The sequence below is a fragment of the Opisthocomus hoazin genome, chromosome 4 (genome assembly GCF_030867145.1).
Source record: "Opisthocomus hoazin isolate bOpiHoa1 chromosome 4, bOpiHoa1.hap1, whole genome shotgun sequence".
Taxonomy (NCBI): domain Eukaryota; kingdom Metazoa; phylum Chordata; class Aves; order Opisthocomiformes; family Opisthocomidae; genus Opisthocomus; species Opisthocomus hoazin.
In genome coordinates this window covers 43347768-43374048 of record NC_134417.1, presented here as the reverse complement: position 1 = coordinate 43374048, position 26281 = coordinate 43347768, and the positions used below count along the sequence as shown (strand labels likewise).

The 26281-nt window shown below is 38.9% G+C and overlaps 1 protein-coding gene across 3 annotated transcripts in view; it reads left to right on the top strand.

Annotated features, from left to right (window-relative positions):
• Positions 1 to 26281, top strand: part of FBXL2 (F-box and leucine rich repeat protein 2) — a 520918-nt gene that overhangs the window by 16176 nt on the left and 478461 nt on the right. For all 3 annotated transcript variants that reach the window (XM_075418795.1, XM_075418794.1, XM_075418793.1), the window contains exons 2-5: positions 548 to 609; positions 19523 to 19577; positions 21437 to 21511; positions 25009 to 25103. In XM_075418795.1, coding sequence (XP_075274910.1) covers positions 548 to 609; positions 19523 to 19577; positions 21437 to 21511; positions 25009 to 25103 — 287 coding nt within the window. The remainder of the gene's footprint in view (positions 1 to 547; positions 610 to 19522; positions 19578 to 21436; positions 21512 to 25008; positions 25104 to 26281) is intronic.

Genomic DNA, 26281 nt, shown 5'->3' with positions numbered 1-26281 from the left:
AGCATTTCTTGAGGTGCTTCTCTTGTTTATGTAACAGTTGCTGTCATATCTGTGGCAGTAAATTCTTTAAATTATTGTATTTTATCCATATTCGCATACCTGGGCCAAAGAATTTACACTGCAGACAATGAAGGAAGGGACCTGAATAACTTAAAAGTGCCCAGTTTGTCTTCTGTATTGGGACAGTTTTAGGACTGTGCAGCTAGTGCATGCTTGTACATGTCTTGCTATTGCTAGAAGTTTTACTACTGCCTAAAATACTTCATAGGGTGTAAGGGTGGCTTCTGATTGCTTGTTTAATGATTATTAAGTTGCTCCACAATTTTTGTGCAGTTAAATCTTAGCACTAGGGAAGAGCAGGTGTATGCATGGGTGTGGCCCTGTTGTTTATGACGGAATAATTTGATATTGAAATTTCAACTAACATGTTGAAAACTTGACATTAACAGTAATTTAAAGGAATTAAGAACCTAAGCAGAAAGTGTAAAGATTCTCTAAAAGCTGTTGTTTATCTTTTTGAACAATGTTTTTTTATTTCTCTTTCCAGGTTTTCTCAAATAATGATGAAGCCCTTATTAACAAAAAGCTACCCAAAGAACTTCTGTTAAGGTAATTCTACATAGTGTGTTAAGGAGTAAAAACCTGAGGATTGTGTATTGCTTATGTGGCTTACAGGCTACCAAGTGCTATTTATTCTTTCTTAAATCTGTCTTGAAATAAATAGTGACATATCTGATTTAATTCTTGGAATTCTTGAAATTGTTGTCTTTTTGGTTAGTCTTGATTTGTTTTAATGTGTTCAATTTATACTATACCATGGAAGATGTCATTTAATTGTGATCTTTTCCTTGCATATCAGAAAAAAAGGTGAAACAAAATGTCCAGAAAGCTTAGGTGTATAGAGCACTCAGCTCTTCCACACTGCACAATGTTTAATCTGTCTGAAGAGCCTATAATCCTTTCTTTAATGTAGTTCACACTCTTCATGTCATGAGCTTTGTTATAACAAAATAAAATACAAATTCAACTTCAATGCTTTCAAAAAGTCACCACAGTGAAAAGCGCTGCCCGTTACTGTTACTGCCAGCCTGTGTTATATGAGGTAGAATCAATGGGAGAATTTTTCTTACTGTAGTCATTCAGCTAGTCGTAAATTTCATCAACTTGCGAGTGAGGAGATCACCTTTGCAAGGGCTAGCTACAACACCAAGATCAATAGGTTCAGCCCGTGGTTGAGACTGGTGGATGTCTTCATGCTCTGACCTTGTCAAAAGTTGATTTCAAGCAGTGTAAACTGCCAAATGTGGAGATACTGCTTGACTGGATGTGACCACTTCAGCGCTGGAATTGAACCAGTTCAAGCAATGTCTTCTATACCTGCATATAGGTTTTGTTGCAGCCCACTCTTTGAGGGGAACAAAAAAAAAAAAGTGTTTGCTTATAATGGTACAATTACAGTTTTTAGTGATGGTGTTACTAAAACTGAGCTGATGAATTCTTAATACATTAAAAGATGTTTGGGTTAGCTTGTACGTGTGTCATTGCTCTCTGATTTGAAGTGGGAGAATGTCTCAAAGAATGGTATTTTGCATCTCGAGTCTGAAGAAAGTGCTCTTAAAACATTATGACTTCTTTTAGTGTCTGTACTATCACAGTGCTCTCTTGGTGGTAGTAAAGAAGCAGTCTGTTGTTAAAGGAATTGAATTTTAAAAGGATTTTCATTTTTGTTGAGAAATACTCATACAAATGGTGACAGTGTTGTAAATTAGACTGGTAGAACTGTTTAGAAAATGTGATTAAAAGAGACACGTCACTGAATGGTGCCCTGAACAGAAATTCTAGTAACTTTGCTTTGTTGCACTCAGTGCCACACATGAATCACAAGATAAAAGTCAATTTAATATGCTGCCTCCTTAGCAAAGAATCATTATCTGCAAGCAGTTCTTTTCTAGCAGGAGGGTGCTCCAAATATCTGTGGAAATGACTGTCCTTTTCACTGTTATGGGTGCTAAGTGTCCCATTTATGTAATTCAACGGAATTTGTTGATGTGGTTTAGACAGTGAAAAGTGTTGTGCACAGAGATAGTAAAGACATCTTCTTTTGAAAGAATTTACTCATTATGTAGTATGCCTCAGTTTTCATTATAGCATAAAAAGGAAATATCTGTGAAGCTATATAGATATTAAATTCCTAAATTACTGTGTCTTTGCTAATCACATGAGTAGTATCTATAAAATTAATGTGTTGAGGTTTACTGTGAGAATTCCTGCATCTAACTTTTAAGTGTCAGTTTCTTGAACTGTGTATTCCAACATCAACTTTGGTAGTAGTTGAAAATGTTATATAGGGAGTAGCTTGTTTGTTTCATTGAGCAGTGTATTTATTCCAACTTACATCTTATTATACAGGACATTTTAAATAAATTGGCAGGAAAAAAGCCTGTGTGCAAGTGATTGGACAGTACCAGTGGCTTGGCTATTAGCTCTTGTATTGAAGACGACTTCTTACAGAGCAACTCAGAGGATATATAGGCTCACCTTGGATTCGACCAACTGATGAATTGGTGCAGCTAAGCACTGCCACTACAATGACTATTGTGACAGTGTCCAAAGAAGCCTTTGGCATAGCTGAAGGGCTTCCTGGGGCTGGAATGACAAAATAAAATATCCCGCGTCGAGCATACACAGAGCTGATTCAGCCAGCCATGTAGATCTTGTGCACGTATGTCCTCTTTGCAAGTGCACAGTGATCTACCAAAGCAGCATTGCAGCTGTAGCCAGAGGAGTTCATGATCTGAGAAACTGAACTGGGACAGTCAGCTTTCTCAGTAAAGATCATGATGATCTCATGCTGAATGCTGGGACTCAGGTGATGGTCTGCCCATAGCCAGAGAGAAATGAAGTCCACATTTCATAACGCCGACAGTATTGTGCTGTCAGGGCTTTGGAATGGAGAGGAAGGGATTGGGTGGGTGAGATGCACTGTAAGCCTCTTGAAATTGTACTGCTGCAGAGGCAAACTCACAAGGCCAGAGGCAGAGTGTGTTAAGACAGTGTGTCATGATGAGACGTGGGTCCGAGTTCTCATCTCTGCAGTGTGTAGATACATAGGGAAATTTAGAGGTGCAAACCCGGATGGCTAAAGGATTATCACTGGGGAATTTGTTTTATGCTCCTGCACATAAATGCTTTTGTAAGACTGAGCGTGATTGTCTTTCAACACCTAAACCAGTGTACGCTCGTGATACAACATGTTTTAAAATTGTCTTGCCCTATGGTTATGACAGGAAAGATTAAATATTGCTGCACTGAGTGTAATTAATATCCTAATTATTTTTACTATATTAACTATGCAGTCTACCTTTTAATTAAAAGGAGAGTAAACCAGTTGCAGTGGAAACATTTTGCTCACAGTGCCGGAACTGAATAGTAACTACTGCTGAAAGTGTCATCAGATGCACTTAGGCTGTTGCTTGCTTACATGAGATATGCATGAAAACTGTTGGAAAACACTACAGCTCTTTTTTAAAATAATACAAAATTTGACACATGGAAAAAGAGTGGTTAATATTTTGTTACAAATATCTGGAAATGAAATGTAAACACAACTTCTTTTATTGCAAGAATTGGTCTTGTTCTCATTTTCATCGAGTATTTGAACTTCTGTAATCTGACTCTACCAAGCAATCCATTTTTTCTCTCCGAAACTGAGAAACCTTTTTCTGATGGTAGACTTAGGAAATACTACCACTCTAAAATTTATTCATTTGTTGCTATAGTTGCATACTCGTAAAGTTGAAGGAAGTAAGCCCTGGGTCTTATACTGAAGTTCTTACTCTCTCATTATTATTATTATTTATCTAACAACCAGAACTAGCTTTTAAGGTTTTCAGGGTAGTGTTGTGTCTCTTGCGCATTTTCTACAGACTATCTACTACACTTGTAAGTAAATGACTGAAACCCTCAAACTTCTCAGGCAAGAAGTTCATTGGAAAGAATGCAAAACCAGGGATTATTTGTTCCTTCTAAAGTAGACCCGGATAACTGGGCAGAGGAGGAAGAGGATGTCCGACTAATATGCGGACAGCGGTGTATTTGAAGAAGATCCTGGTTTGGAGGGACCAGTTATGCTGTGGAAAGAGGGAGACATTTCATTTGTAACTTTTTTTGGTTTATGGGCATTTATTTATTTTTTTTCCATGTGGAAGAAATAGGCTGCTTCTAAAAACTTTGATTTGTAATACTGTTCAAACTAAAAGAAAAATGATCACCCCTGTTAGCTGTTGCAGTGCTATTAGTTTGCCAGTTGGCAAGGAACGCTCTTTCCTCTCTGCTCTTACATATTACAAGAAGTGAAAGGTTGAATAAATGCTCAATTGTATAATGTTTCAGTAAGAATCCTGCGGCAGTATTATAAATCATGTAATTTAAACAATGTTTTCAGTCACTTGTAGCTTTATTTTTTTCTTAGTCTGTGCATTTATGGAAAAGCATCATTTGATTATATACGACATTAGTTGTGAATTTGCATTGGTGTCTAAAGTTAATAAACCCATATCTATCATAAGAAGAATCAGAAATCCAGTCAGAGATAGACTATTGCAATTTCAACGGTAACAACTTTTCTTTTTCAACTTGTAAATTGCTGGAAAAAACGAATTTATTTTTAAAGTTACAGTATGAATTTGAAAAGTATTGGAAACAAAAAAACTTAGGTGACTGTAGTTAATATTAGAATGTTCTGACTTTACAACAGCTTCCAAAAATATTTTTTTGATGTTTTGTGCTTGATAAAAAGCAATAATACATATTTGAAAATGGAGGTACGGCCAGTGCTTTTGGCATGTAGAAGGACAGATAACATTTGTTCATTTGTATTTTAACTGCTAACATTCTGTGCTGTAAGATTTTGCATGAAAGTGATAAGCTTCAGAAACAGAGATGCTTTTTCCTTTCAGCCACTTGAACGATTTTGACGTCTTTTTTTGCCTACAAAGTAACAACTTCATACATTGAACGACAAATCTAGAAGCTATGATGAGTTCTGCTAAAAACCATACTTATCGGGTGCGTGTACTTGAATAATGGGTCTTAGTTGTCAGACTCAAAATTTGACTGCTCAATCAGATTTAAAAGAGGATAAGCAACGTTTTGGAACTCAAATTAGGAGAGGAACCCAGGAGTTGTGTTCAGCAGCAGCTTTTCTTGTGTGCAATAATATGCAGCTTGTGAGTTGGCTAATGAAGTATCATATAGGTTTTCATGTTTCCATTTTTTGTTTTTGTTACTGCACACTGCTTTTTGCTCAGCTTTTAGTGTGTTCATTATTGTAGAGAAGAAGAATTACCAGGACCTTAAAATTAGTGAAGACAAACATAGTATTTGGTATACTTGAAGTCATGCTTTACCCATCTGTGTGCTTAACTGTGGGGCAATAGAAAAGAAATATAGCAAAAGTTACAATAAGAATTTGCTGCAGTGCCATTGGTATTTCTTAACTAGGTACTTAAATGGCCCACAGTTCCTGTAAAATTTGGCTGCTGTATCTTACCATACAAAGTACTGACTGGTGAGTCAACTGAAAAACTTGTATCTGGAACTGTTCTTAGTCTAAGAATTTTGTAAGCACAAACAATGCATGTATTTTGAAGGAGGGAGGAATTTATCATATCAAACATGATTCATTTTCCCCACTTCAAGAATTTGTTTAATTAAATAGGGCAGTATCTCACCCTGAGTAGCAAAGATTGCTGTACAGTGTTTGACAATCTCAGGAAAACAATCTGGTTTTATAATGCACAGGCAGTCTTTTATTTTGATTTTAGACTGCGTTTTGCATCTCTTCGAAGTCCTCTGTAGCAGTCTGCCAAGCAATTACAATATAGCTATTTGGAATGGGAGCAACCAAATTGATATAAGTACATGAACTGCATTCATACAGATTATGAACTGGACTAATTGTATGGGAGTTGATTATGAAAGTAAAACTTACTTCCTTTCTGTATATTTACACAAATCTATGGCTTCTGTAAAGGGAAGTCTAATAGTACCTTGTACAAGTAACTTCCTAAAGTCCTCTGGTTTAGCACGCCTGAAGTACATCTGTCCAAGGAATTAGTGCAGAGCAGCTACAACACTCCAGTCTTTCACTAACTACGCAATATAGAAAACTCCTTTACATAAGGATAAGGGAAACATAATTATTATCTAGAAATATGGAGACTAACATTGACAGGAAGCAAGCAAAGAACAGTGGGACTGATAACAGCATATCAAATCCATACTCACTCCTGTAGAGTCATATACTCATTTCCAGTGATCCTTACCTCCAAAAAAGTGGTCAGAAAACCAACCGAGCAAGTGATCAGAATAAACTACAGACACAGGTCATGGACAAGATAAAGCCTCTGGAAAGTGATTCTTTAGGACTGTTTCATAGAATCATAGAGTGGTTTGGGTTGGAAGGGCACTTGTAGGTCATCTAGTTCCAACTCCCTTGCCATGGGCAAGGACACCTTCCGCTAGACCAGATTGCTCAAAGTCTCATCCAACCTGACCTTGAACACTTCCCAGGGAGGGGGCATCCACAGTTTCTCTGGGCAGCCTGTTCCAGTGCCTAATAACCCTCACAGTAAAGAATTTCTTCCTTGTATCTGATGTACATCTACCCTCTTCCAGCTTGAAGCTGTTACCCCATGTCCTGTCCCTACACGCCCTTGTAAAAAGTCCCTCTCCAGCTTTCTTGTAGGCCCCCTTCAGGTCCTGGAAATTTCTTTCGAACTTAGGAGGAAGACCAGCTAGATTGCTACTGCTAGAAGTCAATCTGGGCATGTCATTAAACATGGTTTTGAGGTGAATCATAGAATAGTTTGGGTTGGAAGGGACTTTTAAAGGTTGTCCAGTCCAACCCCCCCTGCAGTGAGCAGGGACATCTTTAACTAGATCAGGTTGCTCAGAGCCCCATCCAACCTTGAATGTTTCCAGGGATGGGACATCTACCAGCTCTCTGGGCAACCTATTCCAGTGTTTCACCACTCATTGTAAAAAATTCTTCCTTATATCCGGTCTAAATCTACCCTCTTGTAGTTTAAAACTGTTGTTCCTTGTCCTGTCACAACAGGCCCTGCTAAAAAGGCTGTCCCCGTCTTTCTTATAAGCCCTCTTAAGTACTGAAAAGCTGCAATAAGGTCTCACCAGAGCCTTCTTTTCTCCAGGCTGAACAACCCCAACTCTCTCAGCCTTTCCTCACAGAAGAGGTGTTCCATCCCTCTGATCGTATTTGTGGCCCTCCTCTGGACTTGTTCCAACAGGTCCATGTCTTTCTTGTGCTGGGGGCTCCAGAGCTGGACACAGGGCTCCAGGTGGGGTCTCACCAGAGCAGAGCAGAGGGGCAGAATCGCCTCCTTCGACCTGCTGGCCACGCTTGTTTTGAAACAGCCCAGGATATTAGGGCTACAAAAATGATCCGAGGGCTGGAGCACCTCTCCTATGAGGACAGGCTGAGGGATTTGGGCTTGTTCAGCCTGGAGAAGAGAAGGCTGCGGGGAGACCTGATTGCAGCCTTTCAGTACTTAAAGGGAGCCTATAGGAAAGATGGGGACAATCTTTTTAGTAGAGACAACAGTGACAGGACCAGGGGTAATGGTTTTAAACTAAAACAGGGTAGGTTTAGGCTAGATATAAGGAAGAAATTCTTTACAATGAGGGTTGTGAAACACTGGAACAGGTTGCCCAGAGAGCCAGTGGAGGCCCCATCCCTGGAAACATTCAAGACCAGGTTGGACAGGGCTCTGAGCAACCTGATCTAGTTAGCGGTGTCCCTGCTCGCTGCAGGGGGGTTGGACTAGAAGACCTCTAGGGGTCCCTTCTGACCCAAATCTTTCTATGATTCTATGGTTGGCCTTCTGGGCTGTGAGCGCACACTGCTGGGTCACATTGAGTTTCTTGTCAACCAGTACCCCCAAGTCCTTCTCAGCAGAGCTGCTCTCAAGCCCTTCATCCCCCAGCCTGTATTGGTACTGGGGTGTGGGCCTCAGCAGGGCCCCCAGCGCGGTGCAATTGATGAGGGAGGATGTGTTGGAACTTGTGGGCCATAAACCCTGGGAAGAAGGGAGTTAGTGCCTAGCCATCCTGACCCTGAGAAGAAGAGAGATAGTGCCGAGCCATCCTGGAGGAGGAAGCAGGGCCTTGGATAAGATAGGAAAAGAATGTGTCTGTATTAGCAACTGTGTTAACCAATCAATAGGTGCCTAGTTTGAAACTTAACCAATCAGTTTAAAACACGCTGCCTTCTGATCTGTATAAATGTATGTGTGTAAGAACAATAAAACGATCATCCTGCTTGCATCAAGCGGTGTCCCGTCTCTCAATCGCGGCAAATTGGTGACCCTGACGTGATTCGGAGAAAAACCACCTATCTGCGTGGCATGCTGCGAGTCCCACAGGACGTTGAATGTGCTGCTGAAAGGAAGCAGGAGCCGGCTTAAACAATCCCTCCAGAGCTGAGAGGTGAGCTGTGGGAAACATGGGAAGTCAGACGTCTTCCCCAGAGAGAGACGTATATGAGCTTATGAAAGCTCTCCTTAAAAAACATGGAAAGAATATTTCTGGGCATGATCTTAAACTAATGCTTAAATGGGTACAAGTGAAGATGCCCACCGTAACTGCGTCTACTATCTTTACGCGGGAACTTTGGGACAATGTGGGGGTGAAACTATGGGACGCGGCAACAACAGGGAACGCTGAAGCCCAGCGTATGCTCCCCTGGTGGAGGAGTGTTTTTGAGACTTTAAAAGCGCAAGAGAAAAATCATAAAGACAAAGCAGGGGAGGAGGATAACTCTCCCACGGCGCCTCCGGTGCTGCCGGAGAACAAACCCTTAAGAGTGTGTGCTGCAGGATACCCCCCGGGGGGGGATCCTTTTGACCCGGGTCCGGTGGATCCGGAAACAGAACCGGATCTCTACCCCCCTAACCCACGCGATGTGTGGGCTAATACAAAACGCCAAGCCTTGAAGGAGGGGGAGTTAGAAATCGCTAAAACAATTGTAGCCCCCGTGATCTATCAGGGTCAGGGGGCTCAGTGGGAGGCTTTATCTTTCTCGGTAATTAAGGAACTGTGTCGTACTGTTACTGAGCACGGGCTTTCGTCTCCGTATTTTGCAAGTTTGTTGTCTTCTGTTTTTGACACTTATGTTATGACTCCTCATGATTTAAAATCTTTAGCGCAACTGTTACTGACTCCGACACAGTACTCCCTGTGGGAGTCACACTGGAGGGGGGGTCTCCAGGCACTTCTCATGACTTACATGGGTCACGGCAATGCAGCTATAGCTGCGCTGACTATAGAACACCTTACTGGCACGGGTCAGTATTCTGATCCGGTGGCTTAAGCCCGGGATATCCCATGGGAAGCTCTTGAAGCAACTCGTGAAGAAGCTAAAAAAGCCCTTTTTAAGGTCCCTGACTCACAAAAACTGCAAAAAACCTTCACTACGATTACCCAGGACCCCCGGGAACCTTATATGCAGTTTATTGACAGGCTGAAGCAAGCCCTGGAGCGTCAGATAGACAACACAGAAGCGCGGGAGATTTTGTTGTTAAAATTGGCTGTAGAAAATGCTAATGTGGATTGTAAAAAGTTACTGAAATCTCTCCCAAATCCAAACCCCACACTGGTGGAAATGGTAGAGGCTTGTAATAGAATTGGCACTATGGATCATAAATTTGAAGCCATGGCTGCTGCTTTCGCGGCCATGCACAGCTCTGGGGGGCCCGGGAATTGTTATGGTTGCGGCAAACCAGGTCATTTGAAAAGGAACTGTTTGGCTACCAATGCTGGTGCCAGGCCCCAGGCCCTTGGGGTCTGCCTTAGATGCCGAAAAGGGCGTCATTATGCTAATCAATGTCGATCTAAGTATGATTTCCAGGGTCAACCGATACTGGGGGTTGTCCCAACCCGTGTGCAGGACCCTGCACTTGGCCTTGTTGAGCTTCATGAAGTTTGCACGGGCCCACCTCTCAAGCCTGTCGAAGTTGGATGGCATCCCTTCCCTGAAGTGTGTCAACTGCACCACACAGCTTGGTGACATCAGCAAACTTGCTGAGGGTGCACTCAATCCCGCTGTCCATGTCACCAACAAAGATGTTAAACAGCGCCGGTTCCAGTGATTCAAAGATCCAGTAGGAAAAACCTAATGGTACAATGCATACTGTTAAGCAGGGATTCTTTATTGCGGCCCCGGGCACATGGGGGATTTCTCCTCCAAACGTGCGCACCAGACACCCTGTTGCTTCAGGTTAAATACAATCACATATGTAAATATCCATTATATTTCTAAGAACTAATTAGCATATGTAAATATTTTTCACGCATGTCTGTTAGCATCTTTGGGTGGTCTTCGGGCATCCCAAGATGAAGGCCCATCCTCTTCATCACGTTGCTCACTGACTGACATTTGTTTCTGTGCAAACTCAGTTCAAGGATCACGTATACCATATCCTTCAGGTTGTTTGGCTCTAGTCTTGTTGCTCTCTTGGTGCCTCCTTATCTCTCCAGTACTAACCCCTGAGGAACACCACTCATCACTGGTCTCCACTTAGACATTGAGCCATTGACTGCAACTGTGACTGTGACCATCCAGCCTTCATCTGCCAAGTGGTTCATCCATCAAATCCATGTCTCTCCAATTTAGAGACAAGGATATCATGTGGGACAGTATCAAATGCTTTGTTCAAGTCCAGGTAAGTGACATCAGTTGCTCCTCCCTTACTCACCAACATTTGTAACCCCATCGTAGAAGGCCACCACATTTGTCAGGCATGATTTGCCCTTTGTTGAAGCCATGTTGGCTGTCACCAGTCACGTCCTTATTTTCCATGTGCCTTAGCATAGTTTCCAGGAGGATCTGCTCCGTGATCTTGCTGGCACAGAGGTGAGAATGGCTGGCCTGTAGTTCCCTGGGTCTTGCTTTTACCCTTTTTAAAAATGGGGGTTATGTTTCCCCTTTTCTGATCAGCAGGAACTTCACTGGACTGCCGCGACTTCTCTAATATAACGGATAGTGGCTTAGCAACTTCATCCACCAGTTCCTTCAGGACCTGTGGATGCATCTCATCAGGTCCCATGGACTTGTGCACGTTTAGGTTCCTTGGATGGTCTCGAACCTGATCTTCTCCTGCAGAAGACTTACTGGGTGTTTTCCAAATTCTAATGTGCTTTAGCAGCAGTTGATAAATAATATCACACTACCAGGATTATTTTTATTTGTTTTAATGTGATTTAACCAATGTTAAAATGGATAGTCATTTAGTTTCTCTCTACTTTCAGCCTTCAAGGTAGTGTATCTAACTTCAAATATACATTGAGAATGCAACACGTTGCAATTTTCTGATTAATTGGCTTTTGTTAGAAAATTTTCCAATTATTCTGAAGTGTGACTGGGTTTTAAAACTTTCCAGTGATTTACCTCAAATTCAGGACAGGACTTGTGCTCTGTCTGAGGAAACTAAAGGCTCAATGAATATCTTGTTGGTCAGCATACCCCTTCAGAATATGGAAAAGGTCTCATGTTGACCTTTTTTTACACTGCTACATGTATTTGTCAGCTTATGAAATTCTTGCCAAGATCAGTTCCAGATGCAGGTTGATGTTTTTCAGTTCTTTGACTCACCAGTTGGCACTTTGTATGCATTTTCTGGCTTCTTTATATGAGATGCTGAACATTTGCAAATGATATGTTCAATTAAGTTTGGTCTTATGAAATTGGAGTAGGTAGCTGCCATCCTCTATTTAATACGTTTAAGTGATTTGTTTTTGTTCAAAAAGCAATGCAAGAGTAAGCTTAAACTGAATGTTTTGGCCAGAGATGTTTCAGATGGTATTCCTTTAAAAAAGTGAGTGAGGGGCTGTAAGAACACAAACAGAAAATTGCACACTAGTGCTCTTGTATACTGTGTTAAGGAAGAAGAGGAGATGCGGGAATGGAAGAGGTTTTTTGTCAAGGTGCTAAGTAAGATTTGTGAATTTTGAGAAGGAAATACTTTCTTTAATGTTTCTGCCTGAACAATTGGGACTGACTTATAAACGGAGTGCTTCAGCATTACCTGGGTCATGTACAGATGTTACCACTCAGTAAGAATGTGCTTGTGACAAGGTATTAGTCATACTGGAACAAACAAAAGTAAATAACAAGCATTTGAAGCAGGAGTAAGAGCTAAAGGGGATATAGCAATGCCTTGCACAACTCTGGGGATCATACATTACCATTTATTTTGTTTCATTTTTTTTTTATTTTATGTGCTATTAAATTTCTTTTTAGAATTTGTTCTTTAATGAAGACGTAGTTCTATTTAGAGCTTTATTTGCCTGGAGTCTTACTTAAATTCAGTCTCTTGATTAACAAATTATCAAAGCCAAATGTTCAGAAATATCAGTGATATAAAGAAGTCATGCTTTTTATATATGTAGGTTTGGGAGGTGATGGGGAAATGTTATTCTTCCTCATTTCCATGAGGAAAGTGCCATCCAAACATAAAAGCAATGCAAAAGATACTCTAATTCAATACAAAAAAAAAAAAATCTTTTTGTTAGATATTGATGCTAGACAGTTTAAATAACGATACCAAATACTTATACTTTTTTTTTTGTCTGTAACTCCTGAAGTATTTCCAGAAGAGGTGAGCTTTCTTATCTGTGTCTCCCTGATGCAGACACAGGTATCAGGAAGAGAAGGGTTTTTGTTCAAGGTCATCCTCCAGGCCAGTAGCAAAGCTACAGGTTGGATCAAGTCTACCAAATCCTAGTCCAGTGAGTAAGCAAAGTTTCCATAACCTTTATGGCTGTAGTGATCATGGTTTACGGAGCATCCCTGGGCTGCTTACCACCAGCGCATCATGTTATTTTTCCACATCTCTACCTAGCCACTAGCATACAGTGTGGGTATAGTTAATTTTTGGCTGTTTTGTGCCCATACTATACAATCTCTTCACTCGTAGGAAAAAATAGACTGTAGGATAGTTGGAATGGCCAGAGGGTTGGATTGGGACTGTGGGCTGCAAGTTAAACCACCCTGAACTAATCAGCAGGCTAGCCGCTTTTAGTTATATGATGTGTTATAGTTGCCAAATTTGTACTTCATAAAATCACTTCATAAAAATAAGATCTATATTCGAAAAATCATAGAATAGCTGTGGTTGGAAGTAAACTCTGGAGATCACCTAGTCCAACTCCCCTGCTGAAAGCAGGGTCAGCTGGAGCAAGGTTGTTCCTGGCATTGTCCTGTTGAGTTTTGAATATCTCAAAGCACAGAGGCTTGATAAACTCTAGTCAACCTGGTCTGCTGTTTGACAACACCTCCAGGAAAAAAAAGTGTTTCTTTTGTTTAAATGGATTTTCTTTTATTTCAGTTTGTGTCCATTGCTCCTTTTCTGTCACTAAACACTACTAAGAGTCTGTTGTCTTTACTCCCTCTCATCAGATATTTGTACACATTGATAAGATTCACTCCCCCCCCTGCCCCCGACCTCCTCTTTTGAGGCATGTTCAACATGGTGCTCACCAAAAACCCCAAGTCCTTTTTTGCAAAGCTGTTTTTGAGTCAGGCAGCCCCCAGCCTGTGTGGGAGGATGAGGTATCCTCCCCAGGCTGTGTTTCCTTTCCTGAATTCCTGTCTGCCCATGAGCAGTAGTTCATTTCTCATTTTAAGTTGCATTACACACCCATAGTATCTGAGTAAATATAAATCAAAGATGCAACAGGGATGCATTCACAGAATCACAGAATGTTAGAGATTGGAAGGGACCTCTGTGGATCATCTAGTCCAGCCCCTCTGTGTGAATTTTCTGGATTTCATTTTCGGACTAAAGTTACTCTATGATTTGCATAATATAGTATGTTAGCTACATAATTGACCTTGCAAAATAAATTACCATGTAATGTAACATATGGTCGTACTTTACAAAGAAGTAAAATTTATTTATTTTTTTAAGGAGTAATATGATCCACTTGTCTTGTAAGTAATATATAGGCTATAAAAAGTTAGATGCTGTCCTATAAATATAAAATGAATCCAGCAGAGCTGATTATTTGTAGAAAAAGCTGACTTCTGTTTCAACTGAAAATAGGTGTTAGGCATCCTGTAGACAGCCTGTTCTTTTGCAATTGCTAATACTTACGTAAAGATTGTGTAGCAATAAGCATTTTGGCAAAAGAAAAGGAGGTGGTTTGGCTAGTAAAGAAATGGTTTTTGGTGCCGTGTTCATTATTGAAAGGCTTGCTGTGTAGATCTGCTGAGAAAGGCATCTTAGTCTAAGTAGTTTACAAGTGGAAATTGCAGGGGTAAAAGTTACTGTAAAGTTCTGGAGTGTCTCACCCAGTTTCTAGTTTAAGTGCTTTACTTCACAAAGTAGCACATCTCTGGTAAGAAGGGATTTCTTTTAATAACTAACCTGATGAGAGCAGGTTTCCTATGCAAGAAATTGTACAAATGAATAATGAATTCCCTTCTTTAAGAAGTTCATAGTCTAAAATGGGGAAGACATGACAAATTTGTCGTGTGCTTGTTTTGTAACAACTGGATGGTGGGGTAAAGTTGAAAGGATCTTCTGAGTAGATTATCTAGATGATGTGCTGTCTTCAGCCAGACATTTCTCATCTTCGTTGTCTTGGTTTTCATTCTGATACAGTTTGTCACCGTTCTTTGCATGCAAAACCACTATAAATTTAAAAGATGTGAAAAATAGAAGTTCTGAAATAGAATTCCATTCACAAGTCAGTTATTTAAAAAAACCTTATGTTATTGCTGAAGCTTTTTAGAAATTATTGGGCGTTTCTGTCGTATCAAATTTTGGGGTTTGGGCCAAAAATTCCAGCAAGTGACACTATCTGTGTGTGGCAGTTATTGTATGCCTTTTGTTATCCACATTTTATCAATCCATATAGTATTGTATCAAAATACTCAAAATGAGTCATTGCCAGGCTGTTAGTGCAAAAGCTTATTCCTTGTGTGATCAAATTTGGAAGGGCCTTATAAAGGCGAGAGCGAAGCAGGTTGACTCTTGCAGGTACACTGTGCAGTGTTGGGGTTTTGAGAAATAGTTGTTTCTTTCCAAGGCTCCATAGGGAGAGAAACAAAATATTGGGAGTCAGACATCTCTGTGTTTGGAAAGACACAGGACAATCTGTTTATAGCACACGGGAATAATGAAGCATGTGTGGAAATACATGGGAAGATGATAGAGACTGTAGATCATCACTTGTAATTGGCGGGACCATATGAATTGCAGTGAAAATGCCTTGAAAAAGTGAATTGGGAGGTCTGTGGCCCTCTGCTGCTGAGTTTTGGTGAGCCTTGGGTATCAAGAAGATTGTAGAAGAGTAGAAGAGTATGAATCCTGACTGTAACATTTTTAACTAGGCAAGGGAGACATGACTGGAAAACTCAGCCTCATATTCAGTATGCAGTAGAAAAACTCATCATAGATTTGTTTGATAGAAAACTGAGAGAGAGAAATATAACTGACAGTTGTGGTTTTGTGGAAAATAAGTGATTGGACAATACCATTCTTTGAAATTAAACAATTGATTGGCTTTACCAGATGAAGTTACGTGTTTCTACTCAGGCATTTGACTTTAACAATTGACCTTTTAATTCTAAAAGTAGCACCATGCAGTATATCAGTGCATATAGGGATTTAGGAGTAGTTAACAGTTGTTGCAGCAATCAACAGGTAGGCCCAGTATTATTCTTTTATTTTTTCTTTTTTTTTTTTTTTTTAATTAATGCTTTGGAAACCATTGTTTCTGAAGTCACTAGACAGAATAGTTATAGATGATGCAAAAAGAACTGTAGTAGTGAAATACTGTGAAGACAAGGCACATGAAGTGTGAACAACATGATAAATTGGGATGTGTTCAAATATGATTAATTTTACAGATTAATTTTATGTGGATAGATATACAAGACTAAGGAATGCTACAGAAAGAACTGTGGCCTGGAACTCCCAGAAGAGGGTGTGAGGGTGAAATGGATAAGATACTGTAAGATGCTTGTCTGATGCTGTGTCAAAAAGGCTGTTACAGTGGCCTGAAATGGCTCTGAAAATGAGAGTAGTGAAATCATACTTTATGTCTGTGTACAGCTTTGTTGATAGTAATAAATTTTTTAATGCTGCACATGCTTCTGATGCCTATGTTTGAAGAAACATACTGGAAAAATGAAGAATGTGCAGAGAAGATGAGATTTAAAGATCAAAAGTAGAAAGATTACTAAAAAGAAGAAATAAAGATAACATGGTAAGTGGCTTTAAAACTTGCTGAGGGGAAAGTACTAACTGCTAAAGCACTCTTTAATTTGGTGAAGAAAAGTAGAAAAAAGCATCATGCTGAAAGTCAGACATTCACCTTGGAGCAAAAGCAAACATTTTAAGAGTGATTGACCAGATGAATAAACTACTAGAGAAGGTGGTGATTTTCCGTCTCTTGAAGGCTTTCAAATCAAGAAGAGATCCTTTCTGTGGAAGTTAGACTTTAGCCAAATACAAGTTTACCATAAAGGCGCTGAGGAACTGAGTTTGTACAACTCTTTTGTGCCTTTGGCGTGAAGCTAATGTGTACTGCAGGTACTGTTAACATTGAAAGATCTCCAAGGCCAAGCTCATGAGGCATGAGAATGGTATGTGCCTAGGGATGACAAGTCTTGAAGAGCTCTGATTACTGGTAAGCAGATTCTCCTTCTTATGCTTGATACAGGATAACTAAGGAAAGCTTAATAGCCTGGGGTATAGGAAGTCAGAATAGATGATCCTAAACTTACTGTAGATCTGTTAACTTAATTTCCAGTTTCCCTCTACTAATCCGTGCCAAAGTCTTAAGTGGAAATTAATCCTGCTGCTGACCCCGCTAGCTTCCATGTATGTAGCTATGGTCGTGGAGGACAGGAGTGCTGTGCAACCATCAGCTGCCCTACTTGGTATTTTTTTCCACTTTGTAAAATTACAAATGCCTGCTGGCGTAGTCCTTCACCCTAAGCGCCAGACAATGTCAGTGTCTGATGTTGACAGATGAATGACAATGTCAGTGTTGCCATCTCTGTCTTAGTTTGTTGGTTGTGTTTAAAATCTCTTAAAGACTTTAAAATCTTTTAAAGCCTTCAAATGGCTTTAAACCTTAGTCTTGCGTCTTGTTGGCTAGTTTCTCTGACTGGTAAGTATTTGCTAGTAGTTCTGCGGGACTGCAAGTAGAGAAGGAAGTGTATGTTAGTGGTTTGCATGTAAGACTATTATAGAGAGCAAATAAATAGAAAAGTGTGGAAAAAATGTTTTCAGGCAAGTTAGCAAAATGACTCTTAGGAATTGTAAAATAATTTACTGGTATCTCTTGCCTATCAGAGTATTTAATTGAATAATAATCATTCTGATTTGGCTAGCTTATGATGCATCCTAATGTTGTTACCTATTTTGATGGGGACAGCTTGGGCAACTTTGCAAGAAAGTTTCTTCTTTAGAACAAAAATAAAAAAATAAAAACATCATGAATGTTTACACTTACTAAAATCTCTCTCCTTTTAACATAGAATGACCACTTTTAGTCTTTGGCTTTTTAAAAAGTCACTTCACACAGAATGGAGCAAAAATAAATACAGCTGTTCTGCATTTGATTTTAATTTACCTTTTTAGCAGAAATCACGCATCAACATTATTCTCTTAACAGCAATAAACAATCAAATATGAAGACAGACTGCCAGATAAAGTAGTGGGGGTGTATAAAATATCCTTTCTTCAACATCTTACAGTACCTTCTGGTATTTCTTATTTCAGTAGAACTTGATACATCTCTTCTAAAGCATGTCATATTCTTCATTTAGGCAAGAGTATTGTGTCATGAAATGGTTTGTCACAACCCTTCCTTTCTTAGTTACAAATAACGTAGAAATCTGTCTTTTGTGTTTCAGCTTCTGTAAATCTGAAGTGCCCACTGATTCCGCTTATTCAGTGGTGCTATGAGGAAGCTTCTACAAGCCGAGAAGCTTTTGTAGCTCTCTAGCATAATCTCCATGCTGTTATCTTCTGTCGTCTGCCTCACGGTGGGAGGAAAGGTGACTTAAGAAGAGGGTTCATGGTGGGTCGTTGGTATAAATGCTGCTCTTAAGTGGGAGAATGCTCTCAGTGCCCGTCTGAACAGTCCAGCAGTCTTTCTGAGCACATTGTGTACTTCGTGTATGAAAAGCTGCAAAGTTTCTGAAAGTGAGCAGACCTCTGGATGGATGTTCAAATAACATTTATTTTGATAACACCTATTTTGTCATCAACAGGGTTTTATAAATTATTTCAGAGCTTCTGAGGGTGAAAAAGAGAAAGTGTTTTCATGTGTCAATGAAATGTTGGAAAACTAGTATCTGAAGTGATCATAATAAATGTCCAGAAGGCTGTTATGTTTAAGAAGTACTTCTATTAACTTCCATTTCATTTTTTGACTCTTTATCACAGCCCTTGAGATGTAGGCATCCATTTCGAGCTCTAGCTTCAGGTTTCGACTTCGAAAATAGTAACCAGAATTACACATGATTAAATTCAGGCTGTCTTTACCAGTTCTCTTTGCTCCTCAGTGTTAACATTTCACTATAAGATGAAATTGTTATTATTACTGTTCATTGTTTTGATGATTGAAAAAGTTCATTGGCGAGCCAGTAAAGGCTGAAGTGAATTAGATTAACACCTTTCATATATTTCCTATCTTTCATTCTCTGCAATAAAAAATTTTTTTGGAATAGGATCTATGTATTATGCTTAAACTAATTTTTTTTTTTTTTTTCTCTGAGAACAGCCTTTGAACCAGTTTCATTGTTGTTTGGAAATGGTAGTTATCAAAATTCATTTTGACAGTGAAAAATCTATTTCAGAAAACTATCAAGAGTTGACAGCCTTGAGGAGTTGGTTCCGTGATCAGAACAGCAAAGCGAGGTTTTGCATTGTAGTTATTTCTTGTAAATTAACAAAAGATACTGACTGTGTTAGACTTGGTAGTCACTGTGAAACCCCTTTAGAAATTTGGGTCATTGTTCTTTGTGTTAGTACTTCTTAGGTTCTTGAACTTGGATTTATCTATGTGCTGTTTTCCATCTTTTCACTAGCCTCTGAAATCTTCACCTGTATTTGTGTTTTTTCTTTAATTGTAGCACAATTAAAGGTATATAAGCTAGTTTCTTTGAATTAAAAAGAAGAAAAAAGAATTTGTTATCATTCATACATGTTTGGGTAGTAGGAAGGGGGATGTGGAAAACAGATTTTCAGAAGCAGCACCTGGTGGTTCTAATATGTTGGTGTTGACTGTCTTTAGATGATAGCTATGATATTATTCCTTAAGGCTCAATAGGTAAAATAATTTGGTAAAACACTCGTATTGCTTTTAACTTCCTTCTTGTGTAACTGATGCCTTTCCATAGAACTACAGAGCTGTGAATCCATGTATTAGGCTGAATTTGTAATAAAACTTTCTAATTGTTATTCTTTTCCTTTCTTCCTAGAATATTTTCTTTCTTGGACATAGTTACTTTGTGTCGATGTGCACAAGTTTCCAAGGTATGTATTTCTTTTAGGGTTTTTTGTTCTTTGGGAAGCTATTTTCTTAATTACTTGTAAATCATGGGCTTTAGGGCAATCTGCTTCCTGTCAAAAAAAATCAAAATAGTTCTCTCAGCCTCTTTGTTTACTAAAACAACTAAACAGTGTGTCCAGTTTTGCATTCAGATGTGGAATTAGTTGCTATGTACTGGACTTCTGTTTAAAGGCTGTGGAAAAGATATCCAGTAATGTATGCTTTATATCTGGAGAAAGGATTAAGCTCAGTCTGGCATAATGGCATTTGCTTTTTCTAAAATATATGGCTGTATAACACTTTTTCAGACGCATTTTCTGCTTAAAATTCCATGTAGTTCGGGTAATGTGCACCATGTGTCTAAGAAGTACATCCATCGTTTGCTTGCCAAGTACAAAAGGTGTTAAGTAGATGGGCTACTAGTAGGGGAAAAAGGCACACAAAAGACAATAGAGAAAGCATGCTAAGTAAGCTTTAATGTTTAGCTCGTCTTCTCTGTTCCTACATCAAGTGTGTACAATGAAGTATATTCTTACACAACATGAACTTTTTTATTTCATGCTTTTCTTCCTTCTTTTAATGAGGATTGGATTTGGGGTTTTCCTTTTGTTTAGATTTTTTTGTTTGTTTGTTTGTTTGATCTAATGTATAATTAAGTGTGTAACAATTTCATTCCTACACCCTTATCACCCTGGCCTGCAACTTCATTGAGCTTATAACAGGCTTTCTTAGGGCCTTCAGCTAAGGCCTGGAATACAGTGGCAGAAAACCAGAGTGATAGAATAAATTGTGTTTTTTGTCAGAACTACCTGTCAGTTGGATGCAGTATTCTTTTTTTCTGAGTATATTTGTGTTTCTCTGGCTTTTTTTTTTTTTGTTTTACTTTGAACAACTGTTTTTTTGACAGTGAAGGACAGATTCTCAAACACGTACATGTAACTTAGTACGTGTAAAGGAAAGGCCTGATCCTAACAGTGGAAAGTCAGCAGTTTTCTGAAAGGTTTCTGTTCCTCTCAGAATAGTAACTAGTGAGGCTGAGGAACTGTGGCTTTATTGGAAGGAATCTCATCTGCAGTTACTTTCCTCCACATAGATCTAGCAAAAGTAACTCACTAGACAAATTTACAAAAGCTTTTTTAAAAATGGAAGGATAAATCTTGCTATGTCCATGTACATACTTTACACTTAATTTCTTGCTTTCCTGTACGTTTTATGGGCATAAGTTAGTCTTTGAAGTGTATTCCATTTAGGAGATTTGAGATTCATTTTCACAAATTCTGTGTTTTTCACTAGTTGATCTTGTATGACCTTAGAGAAGGCTGAGAAGGGGACCTTATAAATGCTTATATCTTAAGGGTGGGTGTCAAGAGTGTGGGTCCATACTCTTTTCAGTGGTGCCCAGCGACAGGACAAGGGGCAACGGGCACAAACTGAAGCACAGGAAGTTCCAGCTGAACACGAGGAAGCAATTCTTTACTCTGAGGGTGATGGAGCACTGGAACAGGCTGCCCAGAGGGGTTGTGGATTCTCCTTCTCTGGAGATATTCAAAACCCACCTGGACAAGGTCCTGTGCAGCCTGCTGTAGGTGACCCTGCTTCGGCGGGGGGGGTTGGACTAGGTGATCCACAGAGATTTCTCCCAACCCCTATGATTCTGTGATTCTGTGATTCTGTGACTGCTAATATCTACATTATTATATACGTTATATTTATTTTATTTAGAAAATGCTACCTGAAATGGTGTATTTTGTTATATTTGATTATGTTATATTTGAATTGCTGAGAGGCAAATGAAGGGAGCAGGCAGTGGAGGTAATAAATAAACTGTATTTGTTTTCTGTAGGCATGGAATGTTTTAGCTCTGGATGGAAGCAATTGGCAAAGAATAGACCTCTTTAACTTTCAGACGGATATAGAGGTTAGTGTCTTTGGGTTCTTTGATTCCTATGGTGATATTTAAGAGTATAGCCCATTTTGAGTATCCCATTGACTGTGCTTGCATTCACACGTTTTAAAGGCTAAAGTTCAAGACAGTAATACTGTGAAGGAGCAAGTGGAAAAAGAACTCTGTATTTGTTTTTTTTTTTCACTGGATGAGTATTTCAATTTTGGTTGCCAGCAATGCATGACATAATTTACATCTTTCATATACACACAGGGCTCTAGAAATTCAAAGCTTCTCATTTGCAGAAAGTAAATGTATAAATGATGCCTCTGGATGGAGTGAGATCCTCCTGATCCGTTTCACAATCTAGAGGATGATTTTGTTCGTGGTCACAAATCTCTCTCTGAGGGTGCCATCTAGTGCTGAGAGCTCTGTGAACACTTAGCTGTAGGGCTCGGAGGTTGAAACAATAAAATGCTGAACAGCTTTTCTTACTGCTGACTTGCCTAGATTTGGTTTGGTGTGTGTCTGATTACCATTTTCTGAACATCTGTTTGATAAGGTTTCAACCTCACCTGAAAAGCAGGTACATGTGGATTAAAGTCCTTTTCAGCATCTAATGAAAGGATTTAGGGCAGTCTTGTCTTCCATAAGAAAAACATGTCTGCATTAATGCTATCACAGATATGCATAACAAAATAAAATACGACATCTGAAAATTAAGACAAAAATCCATGGGGAAATATAGTTCCTTAATTGAATCTGAACTGGTTTATTATTTGTTTTGTGATGATACAAGTTAAATTTAGAACACAATAATGAATTTGCTTCTGGATTTTATGTTTTAGCTTCTTAGTTACGTGAATAAAATCCAGATGGGTTTCATTTGGTATATTTTGCTAACTGTGGTTCAAACTGTTCCAAAAGCTTTACAGTAATATATAGGGTAAATTTTTTTCACCGTTCTTTAAAAATTTTATTGCCAAATCCTCTGCTATGTTGATCTTAAACATGAGGATCTTAGAGAGGTAGGAGAAAGATTTTTGGCATCTGCCTCTATCTAAATGTGTCTAAGAAGACTTGGCGCTTTAATGTCATCTTTTCAGTTGCCTTTAAAATAGCGTGTGTTCTCATTTGCTAAGAAACAATAAAGAAAACACCACAGGTCTGTAGTCCTTCTGTTGGCTAGCCTTTTCTGTGTCTGAAACCTTTTTGCTATTTAGAAACACAGTATTGGATTTTTATGGTTTTGATATGTTTGTCTCACGTTGTACCTACTGGTGTTGTCCTTTGAGACGCTATGTTTGCAGCATGGGATTCAAGAGCAGGAATGAAATGAAATTATGATCCTGTTTTGCTATAAGAAACTATTGTGGTTTGGAGCAATTCAGTTATTTAAGTATATTATATTTGAGTACATTTGTAATATAAACCCCTTAAATTGATTCATAAGAGTATGTTAAACCAGCAGTGATTACATAAAGTAATTTTGAACGAGATACACTTTCACATTCGGTGTCAAAGAATTCTGTTTTTGCTTCAGCTGTTTTAGTAACATATTCTTTTCCTATAGATTTTAGAACAGGTAAAAGCTGGTAGTTGTATTTGTCAACGTTTTTGCTCAGTTGGACATTGTACTGTTTGGTGATATTTCACATAGCATCAAGCAGTACTTGATCTGAGACTATCAAATAATGAAAACTTAGGTTTTCGTGTGAAATCTTCCATATGTAAGACCTCATGTAGTAGAAAATAAAGTGAGAAAAAAACCTACAAAGAAAAAAATGTTTCTTTTCTATCACAAAGATGTGTGAAGATCTTCTTGAAGTTAAATGTGCTTTAGGATTTCTTGGTATGTGGAACCAAATGTAAGATGGGGTAATTTGAAGAACTAGTTTTTTGAGTGACACTGAATTATTCAAACAGCTAAACATTTGAATGCACTGAAGCTGTCTTTTTGAATATGCTGTTTGTTGGGTTTTTTTACATGATAAAGAAATAAATGGGTTTGTAAACATTTAATCTCACAATTTGTTTCTCTTTTCTTTGAATAATGCATTAGGGTTTAGCTTTATTGTGCAATGTAAATTGAACTTGCATCATCTGTTATTCATTGAAGAAGTTATCCTTACAGTAAAGTTGTTTGGCCTCTACTGAAAAATAATTCTGACTAATTGGAAAGCTTTAAAAAATGCATCATTTTGTTTGTATAATGATTTTCAGTTTGTTTGTTTTGGTGTAAATTTTTCGAAGAGAAAAGATAAACAATGTTACTTATGGGCTAAGAAACAAGCTCTGGTAAGAAAATACTTTCACATAGTGCTAGCCAGGACTTTGGTATTAGAGGTGAGCAACAAAATGTAAGAAACATTTTATTCTTTCAGTAAAATTGCTACCGTCCCCTATAGAGAGGAAAACAAAACAAACAAAAAAACCCCACTGTCCTGTAATTTTGTAAGTATTGCTTCTTTAAAAAAAGAGAGAGAAGAAAATAAAAGGTACTGTTAAGTATTTGTCCTGTTCGTTAAATGATCAGTGCTGAATTCTTTTACCTTCACTTGCTAAAATTAGACACAATGTGCTGTCTAGTCAGTTTTTGCAGCGGCCACCTGCTTTTTGCTATTTTATCTTGCTTTTCCTATGCCCCCCAAGAAAAAAAAATTATTGTAGTTTAAATAACATTTTTCCATAATGCTGCTTTCACGTTGCATATTAGAAGTACTGTGTGATTGCTATTCCACTTACTCCTAATGTACAGCAAAATGCACTTTCAGGATGTAAATAAAAAGCATTTTGTAGCAAATGTGGAGTTAAGTGGGAAGTTTTGTTTGTAAATTGTGCTTCAGCTTTTGACAAATAATGAGGCATAAAGTCTGTAAGCTCCACAGTGTGAGAAGTCCTTTGACATTCCCAAGTGTTAGGAGCAGACACCCAAATATATGTGATGTTGAAGACTGGCTGGTGGGCTCTGGCAAATACTCTGGAGACAAATGAAGTGGCTGCTCCCACCAAGGTGTTCAGCACCTTTCAGTTGTGGAGGTAGCCACCCCTATAGCAGGGACTGTAAAATGGGAATTATCAGAGGCTGTAGTTCAGAGTGGCGTAGTAGCCTAAGCACATCTTCATGGACAATTTAAACTGACATGCTATATTGGTAACTGTCATCCCTGAGGAATGGGCATGCCTTCCATTCTGCCTCTGGGGCAGTTCTTCAGGTTCCCTACATATCTGACAGAACCTGAAGGTCATTTTAACAGTCTTAATGGGTAGGTTTTGCTGAGACAAAAAATTGAGTCATGTAATAGACTAAAAAAAGGAAGAGAGAGCTAAAGACTGAATTGACTAGCTCTTCAGTCTGAGTGGAGATTTTCAACAGGTAACTTTTTTCTTAAAACACCAAAAGAAATTCAAAGAGGTATAGTTCTGGTGGGGTATATCTGGGTCTGGCCTTCACTCCTGGCATTTGTAATTTGGTTAGAATGTTATGTCAGAATAAAACTCAACAAAATCTTCCTTTTATTTGGTTTAAGGGTCGTGTTGTGGAAAATATATCGAAAAGATGCGGTGGGTTCCTGAGACAACTTAGTCTGAGAGGATGTCTTGGTGTTGGAGACTCCTCTTTAAAGTAAGTAAAGTCCTAGATTGAGACATCACTTATTTCCTAATGTCTGGACCAAAAGCAATTATTGTTACGTTTGTTTGGATTTCTAAGTACTGTCTAATGACCAAAATGGGATACTTAAGTAAGTAATGAGTACCTTAATAATGACCAAATGAGATATCAGTTTGACATCAAAGTATAGCTACTGTTATTTCTGGAAATGAACTAAGAAATGAGAGCTGTGCTTTTCAGAAATGTGTCTTTTTCTTTCGTTAGTATTATCTTGGTATCTCTCAATTTTCAAGCATTTAAAATGTTTCGAGACTTGCATTTTACTCTGGCATCCTGCAAGTATAATTTCATCAGGACTAGTAGTTGGTCAGTTTATAGTTCATCTTCTAGTTTGGACAAGAGGTAACCCCTAGCAATGGGAGGAAGAAAGACTGGTATGGTTGAGTGCCCATAAAATTGGGAAAGGCCTGAGATTCTCTTCCTGCTCTGATATAAGAAGAAACAGGCAGCAGGAACATCTTGGGATGTTCTAAACAGAAAAGGTGACCCTTTTTTACACAGTATATAAATTGAACTGTGCATTTTGTTTCTACAAGACAGTTTGAATCAATGTAAGCTTTTTCTGGATGCAGACTGTTTAGTCACATTCCTCTGTAGAGATTTCTCTGAGATTTTAAGCCCAAACATCCTGCCTCCAGCTGAAGGGTCCCTAAGCCCCAAGTACTTCAGGGCTCAAACAGTATTTGGAGGAAGCCTCGGGGTATGTTTTTTTTCAGTTATTACGCTTTCCTCCTCTGTCACAGGAGACTTGGCTGGATGGTGTTCAGTCTGACATAGTGTGGCCATTCTTAGGTGGAAAACAGAAGCACAGATTTTTGTTAAGCAGCGGGCACGAAGTTAGTGTCTTGTGAACTTTAGCTCTTTCTAAAATTTATAAGTCTAATTCACTGATTTTTATCTCTAGAATAAATTCTTCCAGGAACTAGTTAAGCAATAGATTGCTTTGGTAACCCATACAGGCACCCTAGCTTCAGACCTGAAGATTTCCCCAGAGCTTTCGTTGCCTCTAGGACATCTCGCTAACTGCTCCCTGGTGTGTCGCCACCTTCAGACACTCTTGCCTCCTCAGGGGAAAGCGCGCATGATTACCATCTCCCAGATTACTGGCAACTGCTGTCAAAAAAGAGGTA